The sequence below is a fragment of the Lethenteron reissneri genome, chromosome 33, assembly GCF_015708825.2.
Source record: "Lethenteron reissneri isolate LAM-NWPU_2019-01 chromosome 33, ASM1570882v1, whole genome shotgun sequence".
Taxonomy (NCBI): domain Eukaryota; kingdom Metazoa; phylum Chordata; class Hyperoartia; order Petromyzontiformes; family Petromyzontidae; genus Lethenteron; species Lethenteron reissneri.
Window position 1 is genome coordinate 5,818,235 of NC_083811.1, and position 21,990 is coordinate 5,840,224.

The 21,990-nt window shown below is 45.3% G+C and overlaps 1 protein-coding gene and 1 pseudogene across 1 annotated transcript in view; both read left to right on the forward strand.

Annotated features, from left to right (window-relative positions):
* Positions 1-2,794: 2,794 nt before the first annotated feature.
* On the forward strand, positions 2,795-2,958 carry LOC133350455 (U2 spliceosomal RNA; annotated as a pseudogene).
* Positions 2,959-4,889: 1,931 nt separating this feature from the next.
* SND1 (staphylococcal nuclease and tudor domain containing 1) overlaps positions 4,890-21,990 on the forward strand; it is a 217,751-nt gene continuing 200,650 nt past the window's right edge. Inside the window, exons 1-7 of the mRNA XM_061564429.1 lie at positions 4,890-5,062; positions 8,674-8,823; positions 12,055-12,175; positions 14,138-14,219; positions 19,271-19,431; positions 19,854-19,945; positions 21,053-21,211. Of these exons, the coding sequence (XP_061420413.1) occupies positions 5,015-5,062; positions 8,674-8,823; positions 12,055-12,175; positions 14,138-14,219; positions 19,271-19,431; positions 19,854-19,945; positions 21,053-21,211 (813 nt within the window). The 5' untranslated portion in view covers positions 4,890-5,014. The remainder of the gene's footprint in view (positions 5,063-8,673; positions 8,824-12,054; positions 12,176-14,137; positions 14,220-19,270; positions 19,432-19,853; positions 19,946-21,052; positions 21,212-21,990) is intronic.

Below are 21,990 nucleotides of genomic sequence, written 5' to 3' on the forward strand. Positions count from 1 at the left end.
GTCTGTTGCTGTTGACACGGTTGATCATATCATCTTAGTCAGCCGCCTCCGAACTGCTGATGGTATACAAGGTACCGTGCTTTCATGGATTGAGTCCTTCATTACAGGTCGGATACAAAGGGTCAATTTTGCCGGTAACCTGTCACGCAGGTCATCGGTGACGTGCGGTGTGCTGCAGAGACGTGTCCTTGGCCCCGGTGCTCTTCCTACTTGACACCGCTGATGCCATCGGCATCGCCCGCCGGTATAGCATCGGCGTGCATTCATATGCCGACGACACACACAACTTTACTTCCATACAAAAGCTGACTCGTACGTCTCACACGTGCCACGCCTCATATTGTGTCTAAACGACATATGGAACTGGATGACATCAAACCATCTGAAGCTTAACTGGATTAAGACTAAATTCATCGTGCTTGGGACCCGCCATCACCTGTCTAGAGTCAAACGTGAGCCTATCCACAAAGACAACTGCGACATCCCAGTGTCGGACAAGGGGCCGTCCATAAATGACGTCAAGCGATTTTGGACGATTTTTGACCCCCCCCTCTCGTCACGCGGCATCACAAAAAGCCAGACCCCCCCCCTCAAATATGACGTCACAAAGCTCTGCCCCCCCCCAAAAAATTATAAAACATGCTTCAAATCTATTTAAACTATTGTCATTGTAGTGCGTATTTAATGTGGCGCTGCACTCTGATGTTGTAGGAGAAAACATGTATTAAAAAGTCTATTTAATTAAGTAGAACGTGTTGTCTATATTTATTTAAAGTTGCGCATTTTTACGTGACGTCACAGTCACATTTCTCAAGACCCCCACCCCCCCTTGTCACACAGTCGTCACAAATGTCTGACCCCTCCCACCCCCCAGGTGCGTGACGTCATTTATGGACGGCCCCAAAGGCAACATGCCTTGGTGTCCTTGTCGATAGCAGCGAACTGACATTCGCATTAGGCGCCTGACTGGACGGTGCTTCTACCAGCTTCGACAACTGCGCACGGTCCGTCGTGCCCTATCTGCGGAGACTCCGATGGTACTCGTCCACAGCATTCATCAGCCACGTGGACTTACTGGCATGAGCCATCTTCGGCTGTGCCAGCTCCGTTCACCTGCGGCCACTGCAGTCGTTGTAAAATGCCGCAGCTCGTCTGATAGGAAACAGAAATATGATCCCATCACGAGCTTTGATACGCGATGAGCTGCACTGGCCACCTAAATAAATACAAGATCGCGGACTTATTATTCCCACAAGAGTCTCCATCCATCTGGTCCGTCCTATCTCGCCGATCAGTGCGTACCAGCTTCAACAGACCCACATCGACTCCGACTACGATCCGTGGCTGCGGGCAGTGACCTGCTGCTGTACCCGCCAGTGGAGTTTCGGGGTCTCTGGCCCAACGACCTCGATCACGCTACCAGCTCATGTTCGAGATTCATCCCTGAATCTAAGCCAGTTTCGCAACAGACTCAAAACAGTGTTGTTTCAGAGCCTACTTCAACGCATGATCAATGCGTTTTCGTGATGAACTGGACTCATAAGAGTGCACGGTAACAAATGTTCTTACTAAAGTGTGGGCGCTCCCCGCCTTTGAATGGATGCACCTGCATAGCTTTTGCTGGAGTGTACGGTATTGGCTTTTGTGTCCAAGATTTTACTTGAAAAGAGGCTTGAAGTGTGAATGGGCTCTCTCAGCCGGTTATAATCAAATATATTGTTATTAAATGCAGTTTCTCTATTCTTCACGATATATAACATTTTACCATTTGCTTTTATTTTAAAACACTGTTATACCCAAACTTTAATTGGTACGGTGAGTTTTCCCGCACCAGATTTTGCTGCTGCGTTGGCAGTGGTATGCAATCATAATTAACAACAACACTCAACACGTTTTTTAAATAACAATGTCGCCTTAAAAGGAAAAAATAGGCAACGTTTCGGGTAATGGCTCAACTTCATAGCACATGAGATGTTAGAACGTTTGCCTCTCAGTTCATGAGTAAGACGACATCAAGATCACCATCAATCATGATTGTGTTGTTCTGATTTCTAAAAATGATTTTCACAATAATTTAAGAGTAAAATACTATACTGTGAATTCAATCATTCTGGCTATTACCCAGTGGCTTTAAATGACTGACCTATACTCACAATATGCAAACATCTTTACAATATGAAAAATAAGAATAGGGTTTACCCTTTTGGGTAATAAAACAGGTGTTAAGATGTTCAAACACCAAAAATATCATCCATAATACAGTTTTTTTTGGGTTAGATCGTGTAAATGTGTCGTTAAACCTGCCACCACCCGACACAGCCAATTAGCAAGGTTTGTCACGTAAACAGAACTTGCCAATTCGTTATTTGTACAGCACACCGGTGTGTTGGAGAGCCAAGCCACAACATTTACAATCTGAGTACGACGTTTCGCTAGTAATTACAACTAGCTTCATCAGGCGACAGTCAAATCTGGCTGTCGCCTCACCTATATTCACAATCATCAGGCATGTTCTGTTTACGTGACAAACCTTACTAATTGGCTGTGTCGATTGGTGGCGGGTTTAACGACACATTTATATTTACGCGATATAACCCCCAAAAAACCCTCTATTACGGATTATACCTATCACAAGGAATCAAGTCTGCATTAACCACATGTACTTGTTCGCAGCAAGTACGCGTTTGAACATCTTGACACCTGTTCTATTGGCAGAATGGGGAAAACCTATTATGTTTCACACTTTGGTCCTGGCAAAAAGGTCCCATGATACATTTGATAATTCTTCCCCCCCATCGCTTCCTTGGCCTTTTGGCTAAGATCAAGTGAAGCATCTGTTCTTATCATTTTAATAATTAGTTTTTGTTGTAGATGCACAGATTTGTTTAGTTATGTGAACGAGGTTGGGGGGGGGGCGTGACCCCCAGACGCACATTCTCGTGGCAGCGTGCATCCCGATCCCGTGACCCGAAGCCACGTGTCAACAAAGACAAAGGTACCCCGTATAGCCTGCAAATACCTAAGAGGCAAGTGCTGTTAGCAAGCACCTATTAAGGCACACGAGGGGATCAGTGGCCATTGGGATTCATGAAGTGGCTCACAACATCGCCACCCGGTGTGCTCATTTAAGGCCGAGTCGACCTAGGGGTGGGGGGGGGGTGCCCAGGACCGATTCAGACAAATCGCCACCGGTGTTGGCCGTGAGCGGGAATTGAACTCGGGTCGCCGGGTTCGTAGCTCAGCGTGCTAACCGCTACCCCCCACCCCAAAGCCACGTCAACACCACCACCATCATCACCACCACCCATATAACGCACCACCACCCATATAACGCATCAAACCACCACCACCATCACCAATATAACGCACCAAACCATCACCACCACCACCATAATCACCACCACCACCATCACCACGACCATCACCACCACCATCATCACCACCATCATCATCACCCATATAACGCACCACCATCATAACCACCATCATCACCACCACCACCATCACCACCACCACCATCATCACCACCATCACCATCATCACCACCATCACCACCACCATCATCACCACCACCACCACCATCATCACCACCACCACCATCATCACCATCACCACCACCATCATCATCATCACCACCACCACCATCACCACCACCACCACAACCATCACCACCACCACCCATATAACGCACCACCACCATCACCCATATAACGCACCACCACCATCATATCCACCACCATCATCACCACCACCACCATCATCATCACCACCACCATCATCATCACCATCATCACCACCACCACCATCATCATCATCACCACCACCATCATCACCATCATCACCACCACCACCACCATCATATCCACCACCACCATCACCACCACCACCATCATCATCACCATCATCACCACCACCATCATCATCACCACAATCACCATCATCACCACCACCACCACCATCATATCCACCATCACCACCACCACCATCATCATCACCATCATCACCACCACCATCATCATCATCACCACAATCACCATCATCACCACCACCACCACCACCATCATCATCACCATCACCACCACCATCATCATCACCACCACCATCATCACCATCATCACCACAATCACCACCACCACCACCACCACAATCACCACCATCACCACCACCATCATCACCACCACCACCACCACCATCATCACCATCATCACCACCACCACCACCATCATATCCACCACCACCATCACCACCACCACCATCATCATCACCATCATCACCACCACCATCATCATCACCACAATCACCATCATCACCACCACCACCACCATCATATCCACCACCACCATCACCACCACCACCATCATCATCACCATCATCACCACCACCATCATCATCACCACAATCACCATCATCACCACCACCACCACCATCATCATCATCACCATCACCACCACCATCATCATCACCACCACCATCATCACCATCATCACCACAATCACCACCACCACCACCACAATCACCACCATCACCACCACCATCATCACCACCACCACCACCATCATCATCACCACTACCATCACCACTACCATCACCACAATCACCACCACCATCACCACCACCACCACCATCAACACCACAATCACCACCACCACCACAATCACCACCACCACCATCATCACCACCACCACAACCACCAGCATCACCACAATCATCACCACCACCATCACCACCATCATCATCCTTGCGGTGACGCGCAGAGTGGAGACAGCCGGCCGGGAGGGAGGCGTGCCGAGCACGTTGTGGGAGGAGGCGGCGGTGACGGTAGCGGCGGCGAGGAGGGGAGGGGGGGGAGTGATGGACGTGGTTCGAGGCGGTGCCACGTCTGTAACCTCCGTCCCGGACGTGGTTACGCGCTCGGCTCGGCGTGGATCAGTGGTGGCGCTGCTGCTGCCGCGGCCCTCACTTCCTTTGCTCGGCGACCACCAAGTTCCCCCCCTGCCCCCCCAGACAGACAACCATGGCGGCTCCCACGCAACCCGTCTCACAACGCGGCATCGTCAAGCAGGTGAGAGATAGAGAGATAGAGAGAGAGTTAGAGAGAGAGGCGGACAAAGAGACCCTTCTTGCTCAGCCTCAAACAACAACCGAAGCCACTACCACCACCACCACCATCATCACTTCACGTGCTACCAACGGAAGGGCCTTCCTCCTCCTCCTCCCCCTCTGTCTTGCCACAGACATGGAATATTTCTCTCTTTATTTCTCTAGCTCTGTGTGTGTGTGTCCGCTGTGAATGTTTTAAAAAAAGAAAACTCTTTTTAAATCGGCCCACACTCGTCGCGTTTCTTTTAGCGGCGGGGCTGGGTTTTTAAAATTTATTTGACTTTTGACACGTTTCACGCCACGAAGTCGTTCGTGCAATTCTCTTATAACTCTAAACCACCACCAACAACAACAACAACCCACTATCTTTGCAGTAACACACGATACAAATAAGCCCATCCACTAAGTTGTATGGGTATAGAGAGAGAGAGGAGGGGAGGAGGAGGGGGGTGGTGAAGAAGTGAAGGCCTCGCCGGGTGGTGGGGGATGTATGGACACGTTGGCACTACGGGAGTCAATGGGGGTGGGTGGGTGGGGGGGTCTTGGTTGTTACTGCTGCCCGTGATGATGGTGGTAGTGATGATGATGGTGGTGATGATAGTGATGATGGTGATGATGGTAGTGGTGATGGTAGTGATGATGATGGTAGTGATGATGGTGGTGATGGTAGTGATGATGGTGATGGTAGTGATGATGGTGATGATGATGATGGTGATGATGATAGTGATGATGGTGATGATGGTAGTGGTGATGGTAGTGATGATGGTGGTAGTGATGATGGTGATGATGGTAGTGATGATGATGGTAGTGGTGATGATGATGGTGGTGATGATGGTAGTGGGAGTCTGGGCCGGGCCATGTGCGCCACGCGTTTCCGTTTCCCCTTTGACATCCACACAACGTTGCAAAGATTTTGACAATAATTTAAACATTTTTTGTTTGTTACGAGATTTGTTGTTGTTGTTGTTATCGCCTCTCGTTCCCCACCACCACCACCACCTAGCCCAACTCTTTGCCGACTGGCTGATAAAGTCGAAGCGAATGTTTAAAAAAAAAACATTTTCCCTCCTAAATTTTTTTTTGTTTAACCATCGTTCGGCGCAATAAAGGTTTTAAGAAGAAACAAAACCGCGAATGTTTGCAGCATATGTTAGCAAAAAAGTAGAGATTAAGTTGAGAAAAAAACTACCGTAAATGCTTCTAAATAAACGCGGCGCCCGTTATCACCAAGCCAAATCCACTGCTGGATGAAATGCCAACGTGGACACGGCACTCCGTCGCGATCTAATATATACATCTTCTTCCCGGCACTATAATAGCTACAAAGCTGTTGATTTCATCGTTCCCGTGTCTCCTCTTCTTATGGATATTCTATATTTTTCTCCACTTTGGCAAGCTCCCCTTCACCACCAACTTTGTTCTGAACCATCAGCCACCATCACTCCTCGCCATTGACGTGTCCCCCCTCCCATGTGCCAAGCCACTACTCTGCTTTTAACGATTAATGAAATGTTTTCACTTCGCAATTATGCCTTCATCTACGTGTTGGAATTACAAGTATTCATCGCCCCCCATACGATGAATATTACGTTTGAGTTTATAAGGTTTGAAAAAAGTTTTTTTCTTGAGTTTGCTGCCCCCCCCGGCCGCCATCCGGCTCGTGTTAATCGACAAATAGTTTAAACTCAGACCCGATTTAAAGTAAATTATCTCTTTTATTCTTTCCTTACCAGGTAAGGCCCACTGAGCTTAATGCATCTATTTTTCTGAAGCGACCCTGACTATCGCAAATGATAAGCGCAAACGCATTCACGTGGAAATGTGTTTATAGCAGCCAAATTACTCTTAAACACACTTTGATTTGTAACTGTGGAGGGACCCAAAAAAAAACCGAAGGACCCGGAGAAAAACCCACGCCACCACGGGGAGAGAAACACCACAAACTCCAAATATAAATCCATGACAAGCAGGCGTCAGGGTCGTGATCGAACCCACGACCTCCTGTGTACCAGGCGAGGTAGTTGACATCTTACAACGACTGCCTTGTGCACTCACATCACACATAGTTACGTGTAGTGTGTAAACAATATACTATAACCTAATTACAAATATATAACAGTGGTCAAGTACAGTTCTACATTTTTTATGGGTTCAGAGTAAAAACAAAAGGCGCAGATCTGCAATTGCCTACTTGCGCTACTGCGTATGAAAGGGCCTCAGCTAGGGGGTGTTTTTGCCTACTGTTCCGCAGTGCCAAAGAAAATTGGACATTTGTAATGTTATGTAATGCAGCATTGCAATAGGTTATATGGAGTATACTGTTTGGTTTGTGGTGTGCAGTGAAGTAAAATATCGATGAAAGACCGTTTAGGACTTTTCAGATAGTAGAGTTGAAGGAGGTGAAGAAAATTGTGTAACGTAGAAACTTTTTTCCCAATGGTTCTGTCAATTATTAAAAACTCAACCCTTACGAAAGAGACCAATGTATGGGGGCTCAACGGTGTTTTATCTGGTTACAAAGATCTTCCTGTCGCAAGTGTAATGCATAACTAGTGGTGGTGAACTTTAAACAAAAGGGGAACACTTTGTTTAGGGCTGCTGAATGAAAACGTCACCCACAAAAATAATGCGTAAATTAAATCGTCGTTAGCAGAATTCGATGAAGCGCCACTTATCCCGCTATTCACAGAGCAAGACTCATTGTACACCTTGCTCCAGATGGGCAATTTATGAGCAACATTTGAAGACATTACTTTCAGTACCCAATGTACTCCTTACAAAGGAATTTCCACTAAGTTTGATTCAGAATCTAGTTAACTTTAATTCACGATTGTTGTGAATTGAACACTGTCTTTGAAAATAGTTCAATCAGCAGTCCAGCACATGTCTGCAATGACCCATACGGGGTTAGAAATCTTGAATGCACGACTTGGGTGATTAGCTCAGTGTTGACTCTTTCTGTATTAACCCAACAAGTCATTACAAAACAAGTGTTAAACACCATTAAGAGATATATGCCATTGTTAGCAACTACGTGGATAATTGAATGACTATCGAAGGTTTTCAGGCTTACATTGATCAGACAAAGAGTCATTAGCTGGGACTCTTATTGCAAACAAATTAAGCTTTTGTTTAAGAGAAGGAAAGGTTACACGCTGTTGTGTTTTTAACGTCTTTTTAACCAAGGTTAAGCACATTCGTACTTTCACTTTGTCCGTCCGTAAGATCGGGCACTAACTCTCGTAAAGCTGATCCAATATGGACACAACTTTAATATCATGGTGTTGGTCGGAAGGACCCAAATGAAAACCGGCCAAATCGATGAAAACCCAGAGACACAAACCAGCACAAAAACAACCGTTTGCAAATATCCAAAAGCCGAAAGCTACCCTTGCCGGCTCCATACTGCCCTATTGAATACATCCTGGGACAAAAAAAAAATGTGTGTTGGAAAGCGTGACGCAATCTGCTTGTGCGATGCGATTTCCCCCCCGCACTCCCACACACTCGTTAACTTTTCGAACGCGTTGTCTCTGCGCGCCCTCTTCTTGCTCTGTGCACCCGGGATCGCAGGTGCTCTCCGGCGGCGCGATCATCGTCCGCGGGCAGCCCCGGGGGGGTCCTCCGCCCGAGCGGCAGATCAACCTGAGCAACGTGCGGGCGCCCGCCCTGGCCCGCCGTGCTGCACTCAGCCAGCCAGACGCCCGCGACATCCCCGATGAGGTGCGCCACAGGGCCTCCGCTCGCACCCAAAGGGGAGCGCCTTTATCAAGCGTGGGGTGGTGGTGATGGTGGATGTGGCTCGGCGGAAGTGAGATCGCCGAGCTCGTTGCGTGGGTTGGCGGTTGATGCCCTGTGGCTGCCCTGGTTATTGTTGTGGGTGTATCAACCATAAAATACAACTACGAGTTATCCGCTTCACAGTTAGCGTTGAAGATCCTCTCGGATAATTTAAAAATGGGTAGGCCCATTGTGTGCCAGCGTCATGGTCCAAAATTTGACAAATTGGAAACATAACCTGCATTTTCGCACCTCCGATTACCACAGTTGGCTACGTACGGTGCGGAACATACATACTTTTTATGCAATTGGGATACCAGTTATCAATCATCGCTCCCTTACTCGTACACTCATGTTTGTTTGCAGGCCTGGTGCCGAGTCACCCTATGCTCACAGGGAAAGCTGCTGCTGGAGGTGGCCATTTCAAATGTTTGAGATGTGACGCGAGTCGCTTACGGTTTGCCAAACTCCACAAAATGCGCCCGAGTACAAACTTCAAACGTGCAGATCGAGCACTGATGTCTGAGAAGTGAAAACATGTAATTTTGAATCATTGCTGTTGGCTCTTACGTTTGGCTGCATCATGGTTTCCCCCATACTGCATTCCTCGTGACCCGCTACAGTGTATAGGTTTTATGAGTTGACCAATTTAACTCTGTTGAACTGTTGTTTAACACGTCCCTCGTAATGAGAATGCTGATGAATTTAATCGGTGCTGTCTGCATCATGTAGGTTACATGCGAACACATGCATACATATATACAGAACATAATATGAATGCCAGCACTCTATAAAAGCACATTCCCTGCCAATTAGTCACTCCAAAACCTACCCACTGCCTTAGGGGGGGGATGCTTAACAAAGTGTGTATGTGTGTTGAACTTCTTTCGCACCGTACGTAGCCAACCGTGCTAATTGAAGGTGCGGGTGAAGGACAACAAACACGCCTTGCATTTGCTGGGAATTTCGTCATCCAGCCACAAGAGAATCTGAAATAGTTCCTGTTAATTATTTCCAAAAAGAGTTGAAGCCTAAAAAGTTATGAGTTCATTGTTTTTCTTTTAAAAGCGTATTTGTGCCATTGTTTACGGAATTATAACAAGCCCATGAATGTAAAAGTATGGCCTCTTGTCATTTACTTTTAACTTTTGGTGAGTTGCTTTTTATTCTTGAGTTCAACTTTCCAAAATCACTGCAATCTGCTCTCGTCCGCCTGCTTATTTTTTGTCATTTTAATCCCGGGTCTGCCGTCAATAAATTTGTCTCGCAAAGAAGATTATTTTTTTGGTCCATATTTCCCACTATGAAATATGGATCAGAAGCTTGGACATTGAACAAAGTATATGAAACAAAAGCTGAAAGGAGTGCAACGGAGCATGTTTGGAATTACACCGAGAGAGAGAATCAGAATATTTTTGGTTCTTTCGGTAAAGTCACGTAGAAGGGAAATAATAAAATAATAAAAATAAAACAATACAATTCTCACGACGTTTCGATTGCAGCACAAGCAATCATCATCAGGTGTGAAAACCCACAGATACTCTACTTGTATATATGAACACCGAAAATATGGGCACGTTTCTTAAATCCCCTCCGCTTCCGTCAACCGAGTGCATTGTGTGTGGTGTGGTAAAGTGTGGGTAACCCCCACTTCCCGGATACGTGGCAGCTGGCAAATGTGTGGCAAATAGCCAAATAGTATAAATGCCCTCTAGAGGCGGACTTTCTTGAGTTCTCTTTAGTGGGAGGTCCTTCCACCAGATGTGGCATGAGCAAGAAATTGCAGGACTGTACCTTTATCCACTGAAGCATTTGTGTCCGGGCTTGGTGGATGATGCCGTTGACTGTCACGGAGCTGCGTCTGAGAGGGCCAATTTTGTAACACGAATTTTATTGCTCCGAAAGTAGATTTCGCTTTTCACTTGTCACTCGCGAATTTTGTAACTCAAGATTGGGGGAGTTAAAGCAAGTACGTGAATGAAACAAAAAAATACCTATTCCCCCCCCCCCCCCCGTCTTCTTTCGATACTCAACGCGTTCGTCAGTTGCCAAACAATTTGTTGTTGATGCGATGTGCGTTCTGCAGATGTGTTTTCATTTTTGGCTTCGGACTAACACGTGTGTAACTTTATAGGTGGGGGCACTTTGGGGCTGCAGGAGATGGCTGGTGTTTCCATTTGACCGGCGTGCGTTTGCTTTGAGCATGTGCAAGTGTGGCTGGTTTGCTGCCACGTGTATAGCAGCAGCTGCTGTAAACACGTCTTTTTTCCCATGTGCATGGTAAAAACTCGTGTCCAACAGGAACAGCATTTGGCAGCAGGACATTATGGCCGTAGGCAAACTGAATTTCAAAGATGTTTTTCCATGTCCTCCTTGGATGTTTCATGGAATAAAGCCTTGAATAAGTTACATTTCCCTTAATCTCAAGTTCATCCCCAGCTGAAATTGCTCCTTTGCTCCACAGTGGCAACAAATTGTCACTGCCGTTTTATTTCTATCATGAAGGTACTGAATGTATTTCATGCATAATTGTAACTTAAACGAACCTAGGTCTTCCGCGATTGTGTTGTATATCACTCCAGAACAGACCATAGAACATGTATAACAACTCGTTGCTCGATTCACAAATATGAACCAGGCATCTCAGCAATACGTACTCCCGTTACTCCTGACCCCGTTATCTGGCTCAATCATCCAAATGTAAGATGTTAGTTGTTGCTATGCATCAATATTCTTCACTCATTTTATAGGGGGGCCATTTTTGCCGATAAGACGTCGGTGTGAGGACTGCCACACATTTGAAACCATTGGGTTTGACAGCATGATGTGTTTTCACATTTGTGTATTGTCGCGGGCCGCACGTCAGGGGCCGCACTAAAGGCCACCAGGGGCTCGCTAGTGGCCTGCGGGCCTTGCAATGAAGAACACTGCTCTACATCAACATCAGCCACAAGTAAAAGAAAGTATGTAGACGTGGCAGCCTTTAATACTTAAACGTTTTTTTTTCATTTGATTCGTACTAGAAATATTCTGCTGAAAAATTTAGGATTGCAGTGGCACAACCTTAAGTGCACATTTTCCATCCGGACTGCTTGTCGTCGATAGTGGGGACTGGTGTTTGCAATTGGGTCTGACCTCCCCCCATCATTGTTGTTTTATTGCTGCGCCCAACAGCCGTGGGCTTTCCCAGCGCGCGAGTTCTTGCGGAAGAAGTTGATCGGGAAGGAGGTGTGCTTCGTTGTGGAGTACAAGGCTCCTGCCGGGCGTGAATATGGAATGGTCTACATCGGTAAAGGTGAGACCGAATGTTCTCCCCTCACCAAATCTAAGCAAAAGCACAGCAAAATATTTATTTGTTGAAAAAAAAGCTTACAAAAATTACTGCTTGGCTTTTAATTCGAATTCATAGAATACTGTCTCCGACAAGGTACAGTAAAACCTTGGATTGCGAGCATATTTCGTTCCGGAAACGTTCGTAATCCAAAACACTCGTATATCAAAGCGAATTTCCCCATAAGAAATAATGGAAACTAAGATGATTCGTGCCACAACCCAAAAATACTGTATTCATATAAAAATTATGAATACAAAATACCTTTTTATATATTCATGATTTAAATTTAATATAAAGTAATAAAATTTATTATTTAAATTTAATCGTGGCTGGAGTGAGGGAGACGAGAGAGAGGAGAGGAGGGTTATTGTGTAGGATGACTTTCACTTGCAGTACAGTTACTAAAGAGCAGTCACTACACTTGGACACAAAAGAAAAAAACGCTTTACGCACACTCGTTGTCACAACACTATAGTAAACAGTATACGCTCGCACGGATGTTGGCTATACGAGTGAGTAGACTGAGACCCGAGCATGGGAGACGATTACCCACAATCCCGCAGCGAGAGAGAGAAGAACCATCGGCTCAGTTGTGATCACGTGACGCTCGGCAGACAAAGCGTATACTGTACGTACTACAGTACTCATATTGCAAGACCTCGCTCGTTTATCAAATTAATATTAATTTAAAAAATTGCTCGTCTTGCAAAACACTCGCAGACCAAGTTACTCGCAATCCAAGGTTTTACTGTATTTATTTTTCAGAGATGTTTACAGGATTTTACTCTTAAGCTGAAAAAAACAAAAAAATTCGCCTAGATATATTTCACAAATGAAAATACAAATTGTTTTAGATTGATCTTAGAATATGTTACTGAGCGTGATGTAACTTCGGTCACTTCACATCCTACGCTTTTCCCACGGAAAGTGGCATCAGTGTCGCGTGAAGTCACTTTTGTAATCACGAAAACACGTGACATTTTTACATCGTGTAAATGATCCAACCCCAGCAATAAACAAATTGCTGAAAAGATTAGACATTGCAGTGTTTAAAACAACATGAATGTTACAACTATAAGTCTGCATTATTGTGCCTTGGAAAGCACATTAGAGCACGTTGGCCCAAGTATGCACATTGCCAAATACCAAAAGTAAAATTCCATTTTACTCAGAAGGGACGTTACGTAAAAAGTAAATAATTTGCATCAAGGGTGCATATGCGTTTATTCATAGTTTGATCTTCGTTATATCCATGTCTGCTCATGGTGTTTGCATTTACAAGTGTGGGTTTTGTGCAGTACAATAATAAAAGTGAATAATACAGTAATGATAATAATTTTCAACGATTTGTGAATCTTGTCGGTGGAAGAAGACGACCCCACACTGTACGTTGTGGGGATTGTTTGACCATAATTCACCACTGTGGTCCGTGCTGATTGGTGAAGAGGAGGCCCAGGACCGGTTCGGATGTCGCTGCATGCTCATGTTAACGTCCGTCATCGGAACGGAATCAGAAGTAAAAGGCCAAGCGGGAGGGCGTGTGACACAGTTTGGCGCCAGCTATCCTAGAGTGTGGTTGTGTCGCTACATACAGTTCTTTGCGGTGAGTACAGGACAATGTCTTTAAAAACAGCAGTGCTACGCCTCTCTAAATACAATTAACGCTAATCACTTGCGCGTTCCGAGATTGAGCCATGAACGAGACCCACCCTGCAACTTGCAGACGTCTTGGAATGGGTTATATATGGCTGGAAATCAAACTCTGTTGGCCAGGGCTGCTTACCATCCTTGTGTCACGGCCTTTTCTAGACAATTGCCAGGTTTGCAGAGATTAGGTAGCTGCAAAAATCGTAGTTTCACAGATTTGTCGTTTCGCAGCTGCTTTGCGTTGCTCAAATTGAGTTGTCTTATTCCCGTCCGCAGACACGAGCGGGGAGAACGTGACGGAGTCTTTGGTGATTGAGGGCTTGGTGTCCGTACGCCGAGAGGGAATCCGAACGAGCAAGTACGTCGCCGCATAGACGTTGTCGTGGTATCGTACGTTCATCTGTAGCCACAAGGGGCTCCGTGCACCGTTTTGAGCTGCCGCGTCGTGGCACTGAACATTTGACGTTTTTTTAGCTGAAGATGATGACGATGTTAAACAAAAGGCAATGCTCGACAAATTTCTTCCAGTAACGCAACAACGATGTGTTTTGGTAGTATAGTTGAGAGTGGTTTGCTTATGACAAAATCACCCTGAAGGCACTTGCTCTCACCGGATCTTGGCAGCTAAGCGTTTTGCTGGAAAACAATCAATTGGCACATTTTTCTACATGACAACTTGATTTGGCTGTGTCGGGTGGTGGAGGGTGATGGCTCTTATTGACCTAACAACATGCGGTCTGACCCAGAAGAAACCAATTGTGAATCAGAATTTTTGCTGGAAAAGCCTTAAGTGTGCAATTCATTATTATATTGACTGTTAACAATAAAAGTCAGTGGGGATGATAGTTGGTGGTCGAGACTAATGATCGGGTGGCAGTCCAAGGAGAGACACGCCCGAGAGGATGTCCACCGAGGAGATGGAGCATGGAGATAAGCTCGTGTACCGGAGCTCGGATGAATTGTTGCATCACATGACTTTGGGGGATGGTGGTGGTGGTGGTGGTGTGGAGAGGCCTTCATCCAGCAGTGGACAGATCCTGGCTGATAATGATGATGTACAGGCGTTATGATGTCACGATGCCATGTGCCATTAAAACGTTCGTGCACATGGCGCTGTGGCTTTAAGAAGTCGAGTGACACGTGTGACTTCACGTGGCCAGGAAGTGCACACTAGTTTTAGTAAGTTCTCAACCAATTCAAGAAATGTTTTTATCTCTTACACCTTCGGTAGTTCTGTTTGTTACTGGCCACTCAGCGTTTGGGCCTTCAGGTCTGTGCTCAGAAACCGTAAAGAAAAAAGTTACCTACACAGTCTGTAAGGTTAAACAATTAATATTTTTGTATTTTAAGTTGTTTTGGACAAAATAGTGCCGTGATAATGATTATTGTACTTTTATGATAAATACTACATTCTCCTAGGTGTGTGAAGTGCATGGTCATCTTTCAAATGTAATTTTTGCTGCTGGAAGAATTCAACATTTCTTCCCATGCTTTAGTTTAAAAAAAGCTGTGTTTTGGTCAAGATAGAATAAAAGCATTGTATTTTTTCTAATGTTTTAGTATCCTATTGTTCTCAATTTACAACTCTTACATAAGAGACAGCACTGCCTATTATTGTTGTTTGACCTCGTAAACTGAAATTAACTATACATTACAAGGGAAAACACAATCGATTCCCAAGTCACATGTCTGAAAAGCAAAGATTATGCATCATTTCAAATGCACCGAGCAAAGTTATTCCAGAATTTGAATATCACTTTGTGCTTGTGCAATTTTCATGCATTCATTTAATTGCATAATTTAATTTCTTCACAATGTGTCTTTTGTGTATTTAAGTTACATGCATGTTGAAGAAATTCTAATAATCAAAATCACAATTGTCAAGTGCAGGACAACAAAATATGACCTTGAAAATGCATTTTTGTCTTTCCCCCGCATCTCCGATTAACATGGTTGGTTACGTACGGTGCGGAAGAATATCAGCATACATACATACGAGTGTTATCGGTTGCAGTGCTGTGTTGTGGGCAGCAGAGAACAGTGCAGGAAAATCCATTCTATTTCACGTCTATGCTCCCACATATGTGTCCCTGCCTCCACCGACATCCGCTGACTAACGTCGTGAAGTATGGTCAAAACAACAACCCCTGAGCTACATGCCATGGAGAGGGCCTTCATCTAGCAGTAGCTTAACAATGGTTCTCAACTGCAACAAATTCATGTGAAAATTCTTTGGACGGTACGAACATGTACTCGCACGCCATTCCAATTTTTATTGGAACAGCAACATTTAAAGTAATAACATGTTTGAATATATTAGGCATTAAAATGTCATATTGGGGCATTGATTTTCACATCATTTTAGAGCTTTTCTGGCCGTTACGGCGATATGCTTATGTATGTGGACAGGCATGTTCACTTATTAGGAAATGTAGAAGCTGCGGTTTGTGATCGTCGGCCACTCCGTCAAGCCAGCATTCCAACAAACTGGAGCCTTGGGGAATGGTTCCAAATGTATTAGTGCATATTATTTTTCCGCAGCATAACCACTGTCCGCGATACTCTCATGCTCTTGAAAAGACACGTGACACATGTTCCCAAGTTGATCCATGGGCAGTCTTTGGAGTTTCGATTTCGAGGGTCTTACATTACGCTGGTCTATACTTGGAACTATTGCTACTGCGTAGGTTTTCACGGTTGTGGCCGCATAGCTCTCCAACATGGCTTTAGTTGCTATCGTGTGTTGTTCGGCACGATGTCCGGCGTTTCACTGTGCATGTGAAGAAGCTCCGAATACCGTGGAGTGAAACGGACATGATGCGGAGCAATGCGCGATATCCAACCGGAAAACACGCCGAAGAGCTAACACTTAGAATTGTTTTCACAACCGCCATGCAATACAGTGAACCTCTCTTTACTTCGGTGACCAGACGTGAATTACAGAATTGCAAAGGCGAGTGGCAATGAATTCAGTTGGTGGCAGTGCAGTAGCGAAGGGAGGGTAACTACTTAATCCTGGGGAGCGGGGGTGGTGGGAGACTTCGGCCCCTATAGATGCGAGTTTGGCTGATATGCCAGACCTGCCCTCCTGAGACTTGTGGAATGATTGTTTTGTTGTAGCCACCACACGAATCACTGCAAGAGATTTATCACCGGAGGGGCGGTGCTGCAGTGGTTCGTGCGTGCGGCACTACTTAGCCCCGGACACCTTAGTTTTATTTTCCCCAGCGATGGCTAACATCTGTGGCGAGTGATATTTAAACCAGCCGTGGCAATCCTACCCTCCTTCACCAGCGTGGTAAAATAAGGTAAAAAAAAAAAACCCATGACTGACATGGCATGCAGAGGTCTTTATCCACCAGTGGATTGATGGAGGGCAGTACATTATTTAGAAAATTATTTTATGCTGTAGAATCCAGATGACTTGTATGCAAACAATATGCTCATGTAGGAACCATTGCTCAGTTTTTGGTTCATGTTAATTACAAGTATATGAGTGCAGCCCTGCTATTACATGTTCACGTCACTGCTGGCAGAAGGGCTTCCACTAGAGGGAGCTCCTAGAGATCCCCTGTGGAGGGTATTGAGATGTCGAGACATCTCGGAAGAGATTGGAGTACCCACTTGTTTGATGTAAATCATACTGGATTGTCACTGATGTGTGATGGGGGGGGGGGGGGGAAACCCAGTGGTGGGGAGAGGGGATATGGGGGGGGGTAGTGGGGGGGGATATGGGGGGGAGGGTAGTGGGGGGGGATATGGGGGGGGTAGTGGGGGGGGGCTATGCTGTCAATAAGCGATGGGTACTTCCACGAGCAGATAACAAAATGTTCGTATCCTTTTGACGAAAGCAGCGCCGCATTTTGAATTTGTGCTCTCTGCACCGCCTAATCGATTCAAAGTGGTGAAGCCTGCACCAAACGCCTCCCCATCCCTCATAGCCATGTTATCTGGCACTGAAGACTTGAGAAAAGTCAGTGTCCGCAAATCCATTAGCTACTCCTTTACCACGGTGAGCGGGCTATATAGACTTCAGTTGAAATCCATCCACAGTGGATTTCAAGCCGACGACCCTTTTGAATCAAATGTGCGTTTATATATTTGTTTTGGTGTTTAAACATGAACCTGTTCACAGTGCACTATACATATGTATGTATTCCAAAAAAAAAATCTCGCTCACCCAACAGGCGAGAAGAAAACGCTCATTTATGTGAATAAGGCAGGTGCTTGTGCGTGCTCACACGTGCGCGCTCGCTTGCGAGCGTGCGCGTTTGAGCGATTGGCCAGTTTCTTTTTCATAGAGAGAGGGGTCTCTGACATTACGCGGTATTGGCACTGCTGGCGTGTGGATGCCATGGTTGGTTAGGTTTGCTGAAAAGGCAGTTAGGGGGGGGGGGGGTGCAGGCTCTAGCTTTGTGCGGTTTGTTTATTTGCAATTTGATGCACGTGCTTTGCTCGTTTCTGTGAATGCAGATATTTCATGCCCACGCGTGTGTGACCTGATGTGTGTAGTTGGGAGCAATCACGTAGCTGTTGGTGCAGAGCACACCCTAATCTTGGTAACTCGTGTTTGATTCCTAGCCATGCAAGGCAAAGGAAATTGGTTATTTAAAACTGGCCCGGTGGTAGCCTTAATTCACAGTGGCCTACAATGAGTACCTGGTGCAGTGTGTACACTAAAAAAATTTGGCATACGATTGAGGCGGGCAAGCTGCTCATCCTCGTGTGATGTACCTGCCACAATAGGCGCTTGCTAACAAACACTTTCCGTAATAGTTTACCGTGGCTACGCGAGGGAGTCGTTTGTTTTTGTGCATGCTTTGTGTGTGCATATGCGTGCTTGGTCAATTCGACCCTTAAATGAGTACCTGGTGTTAATTTGTAAACATCAGCATTGGGGAATCAAAGGCATTGTGCTGACCACACCCATATGCTCTGTGCAGGGCTTAAAATAATTGGTGCTCACGAATAGCACTTTAGTCTCAACAATTTGTATATCATAATTGTTTTTTTACCCTTCTATCTGGCAACAAAACTGACACCTTTTTACAAGGAGTCATGTTTGCATAGACCGCAATACCTGCAGTCATAATACAAACAAAAGACATAACTCTGATAATGTGCACTGTCCTTGAAGTTGATTGGTCCACACCCGAGACAGCTTTCCTTAGAGCCTAGTCTCACATGGGTTGGACCAGATGACGCCAAAAGGCGCACAACTCAAAGACAATGCACCATCAGAGTATGAGAGCTCGGGGCAAGCATCTACACCTTTTTACAAAGGTGTCAAATTTGTTGCCAGATAGAAGGGTAAAGAACCAATTATCATATTTTTACTGGCAAATGAGGTTCCCATAGAATTTGTATATCATAAGGTTATAACAAGGAAATCTTCATCTTTATGTGCAGCCAAGACCAAGCCCGCTTGTGCGACTTGGAAGACCAGGCGAAGGCGCAGAAGAAGGGCGTCTGGGGAGAGGGCACGGGCTCGCAAACCACGCGCGACCTCAAATACACCGTGGAAAATCCCCGTCACTTTGTGGACTCCTTTCACCAGAACCCAGTGAACGGTGCGCTTGCAGAATGCTATGTTTTTTTATTCAGTGCACTATTTTTTGTAACCGTAATTGGTTTAAACTCAACCGTGAAGTTTCTATAGCCTCTTCATAGCCACGGGGCAGTGTGTTTTCATCCATTCTGAAGCATATTTTTTTCCTCCTTCAAGAGCTTTATTCTGCATTGATTCATGTGAGAGATCAAATCATGAATTTAACTTCATGCTAATGTATTTATCAACCAAAAAAAAGCGTCAAATTAAAAAAACGTAGCCTGAAATTAATAACACATTCATGAAAGTTATCAATATTCATTTGATTGAGCCAAGTAATTTAAGGTTAATTGGAATGGATCGCAGGAAATTATAAAAAGCTGTTTGCTGTGAGGTTATTTGGCAAATGAACTTGTATTGGATTTTGTTCTCTGTTTTTCGCAGCCATAATTGAGCATGTGCGCGATGGCTGCACGTTCCGTGCCCTGCTGCTGCCAGACAACTTCATGGTGACTGTGATGCTCTCTGGAGTCAAGGTAACCCACCCCCCGCATCGGTCCTCCCGCGGTCACCACGAACAATGCCCCGTGGGATATTTCGTGCCTTAACATCGGCAGGATTGCTAATCTGGGGATAATGTTGCGTTGCGATCGAGTTCATGAGGGAAATTATACGACGCTGCGTGAATCTCTATAGTGCCCGGCGTACGTTTGTGGGAGGTGACGTAGACCGGTGTGCCGTTAATGGAACTTTAAAGGGTTCGCCCCCCCCCCCGCCATTTACAACAATTGTATTGGCCCCGAATAATAATGTGCAATATAGGCATTCATGGGTCTTTCGGTAAAGTCATATAGATAGGTTAAAAGAAAAAAGGTTCTTGGGGTATTTAGTGTTTCTTTAACAGTTGTGGATATAATTGTGAAAGAACAATTATATTACCTTGTGTTTTTTTCTACTTTTCAAATGCGTTTTTTGTAAATTGCATATATTTCTTTTAGTTTAATAAAACCTCCCAAATAAAATCGTTATTTTTTTTCAGTTTAATGACTTCTAAAATGGCCTATTTATTATTCTGACACGTATTATTGATTGGTTATCTCTTTATGTTGTTTTTCTTCTCTTTAAAGTCTAATTGTGACTATTGAGCTGCTTCCATTTTCTTGAGATCCCTTGGAATGAGAATCTAAAGGTTTATCCTGGTTAAATACATCTTATTTGAAGGTATTATTTATTATTATTTTTTAAAAACATGTTATTTTATTCACATTAAGGGACAGTGTTAAAACACAGGAAAGCACATTGCTTATATTTATGTGGAATTAAACACAGCCTAGAGGCTGTAAACCTAGGAGACGGAGCGATGAAATCAACCAGTGGTGCAGGCACTGGGCGGGATTGTCACATCACGAGATCATGAGAGACGGTGGATATAACCATGGCTGATGGTCATGTTGAAATTTTACAATTGACAAATTGCACTTTTATTCAGAAATACGTCACCTTACAGGTCAGAATTTCAGCTGCGATTTAGGACAATTGTTGGTCTGGCTCGGTGGAGTGGTGAATGCTGGTGGGTGGGGCGGGGAGGATTGGTATCACGCGGGACCACGCGAGTGCTGAATGACAGTGTCCGTTTCTTGCAGTGCCCCATGTTTAAGCGCGAGGCCGATGGCACGGAGACACCAGAGCCGTTCGCAGCAGAGGCAAAGTTCTTCACCGAGTCGCGTCTGCTGCAGCGCGATGTGCAGATCGTCCTGGAAGGGGTGTCCAACCAGAATATCTTGGGGACTATCCTTCATCCGGTGAGGCCTCCATTGCAGTCATTCGGCTAAATCATCCACGTGTTACTAGGGGCAGCCTTAATTAACCCTTTCCCATTCCCTACACGTCTGCAAGTTGCAGGGTGGATCCCGTTCACCTCTGAATCTCGGACCGTGCAAGTGGCTCAGCATACATTTTATTTCAGGAGGCATAGCGCCGTTTTTTTAAGATACATTGTACTCACCTCAGAGAACTGTAGCGACATGACCGCACTCTTGACAGCTGGCGCCAAACTGCCACACGCCCTCCTGCATGGCCTTCTGGGAGCCTCGGTAGCCAATATTTTTTTTTGTTATTTAGTTTTGCTTCCGGTTTCGTTTTGATGATGTATACTTATGTCATCTGAACGGAATCAGAAGAAAAACTGATGACGTACATCATCGGAACGGAAACGGGTTAACTGATTAATCATGCCATTGCAGGTGGGGAGGGCTTCCACTTGAGGAGAGCCCCCACTAGAGAGTATTTGGCCTACTTGCTATTTCTCGCTGGCCAGATGTCTTGGAAAATGTCAAAGCACCAACCTTAACCCCATCACGCGCGACCTGCCGATCGATTAACTGTGATGTACCCCATTTTAGCAGTGTATTGCCTGAGTAAAGCCCACTGCGCTAATAAGCTCTTTTTCAAGGGCGACTCGGCTGACAGACATCAAAGCATTCCACAATTGTACAGTTGAGAGGCCAGAAGATTTAAGAAATGTGTCCATTTCAAATGCCGCGCTGAGAGGTTGAACTGGCAACCTCTGGCTTGCAAGTTC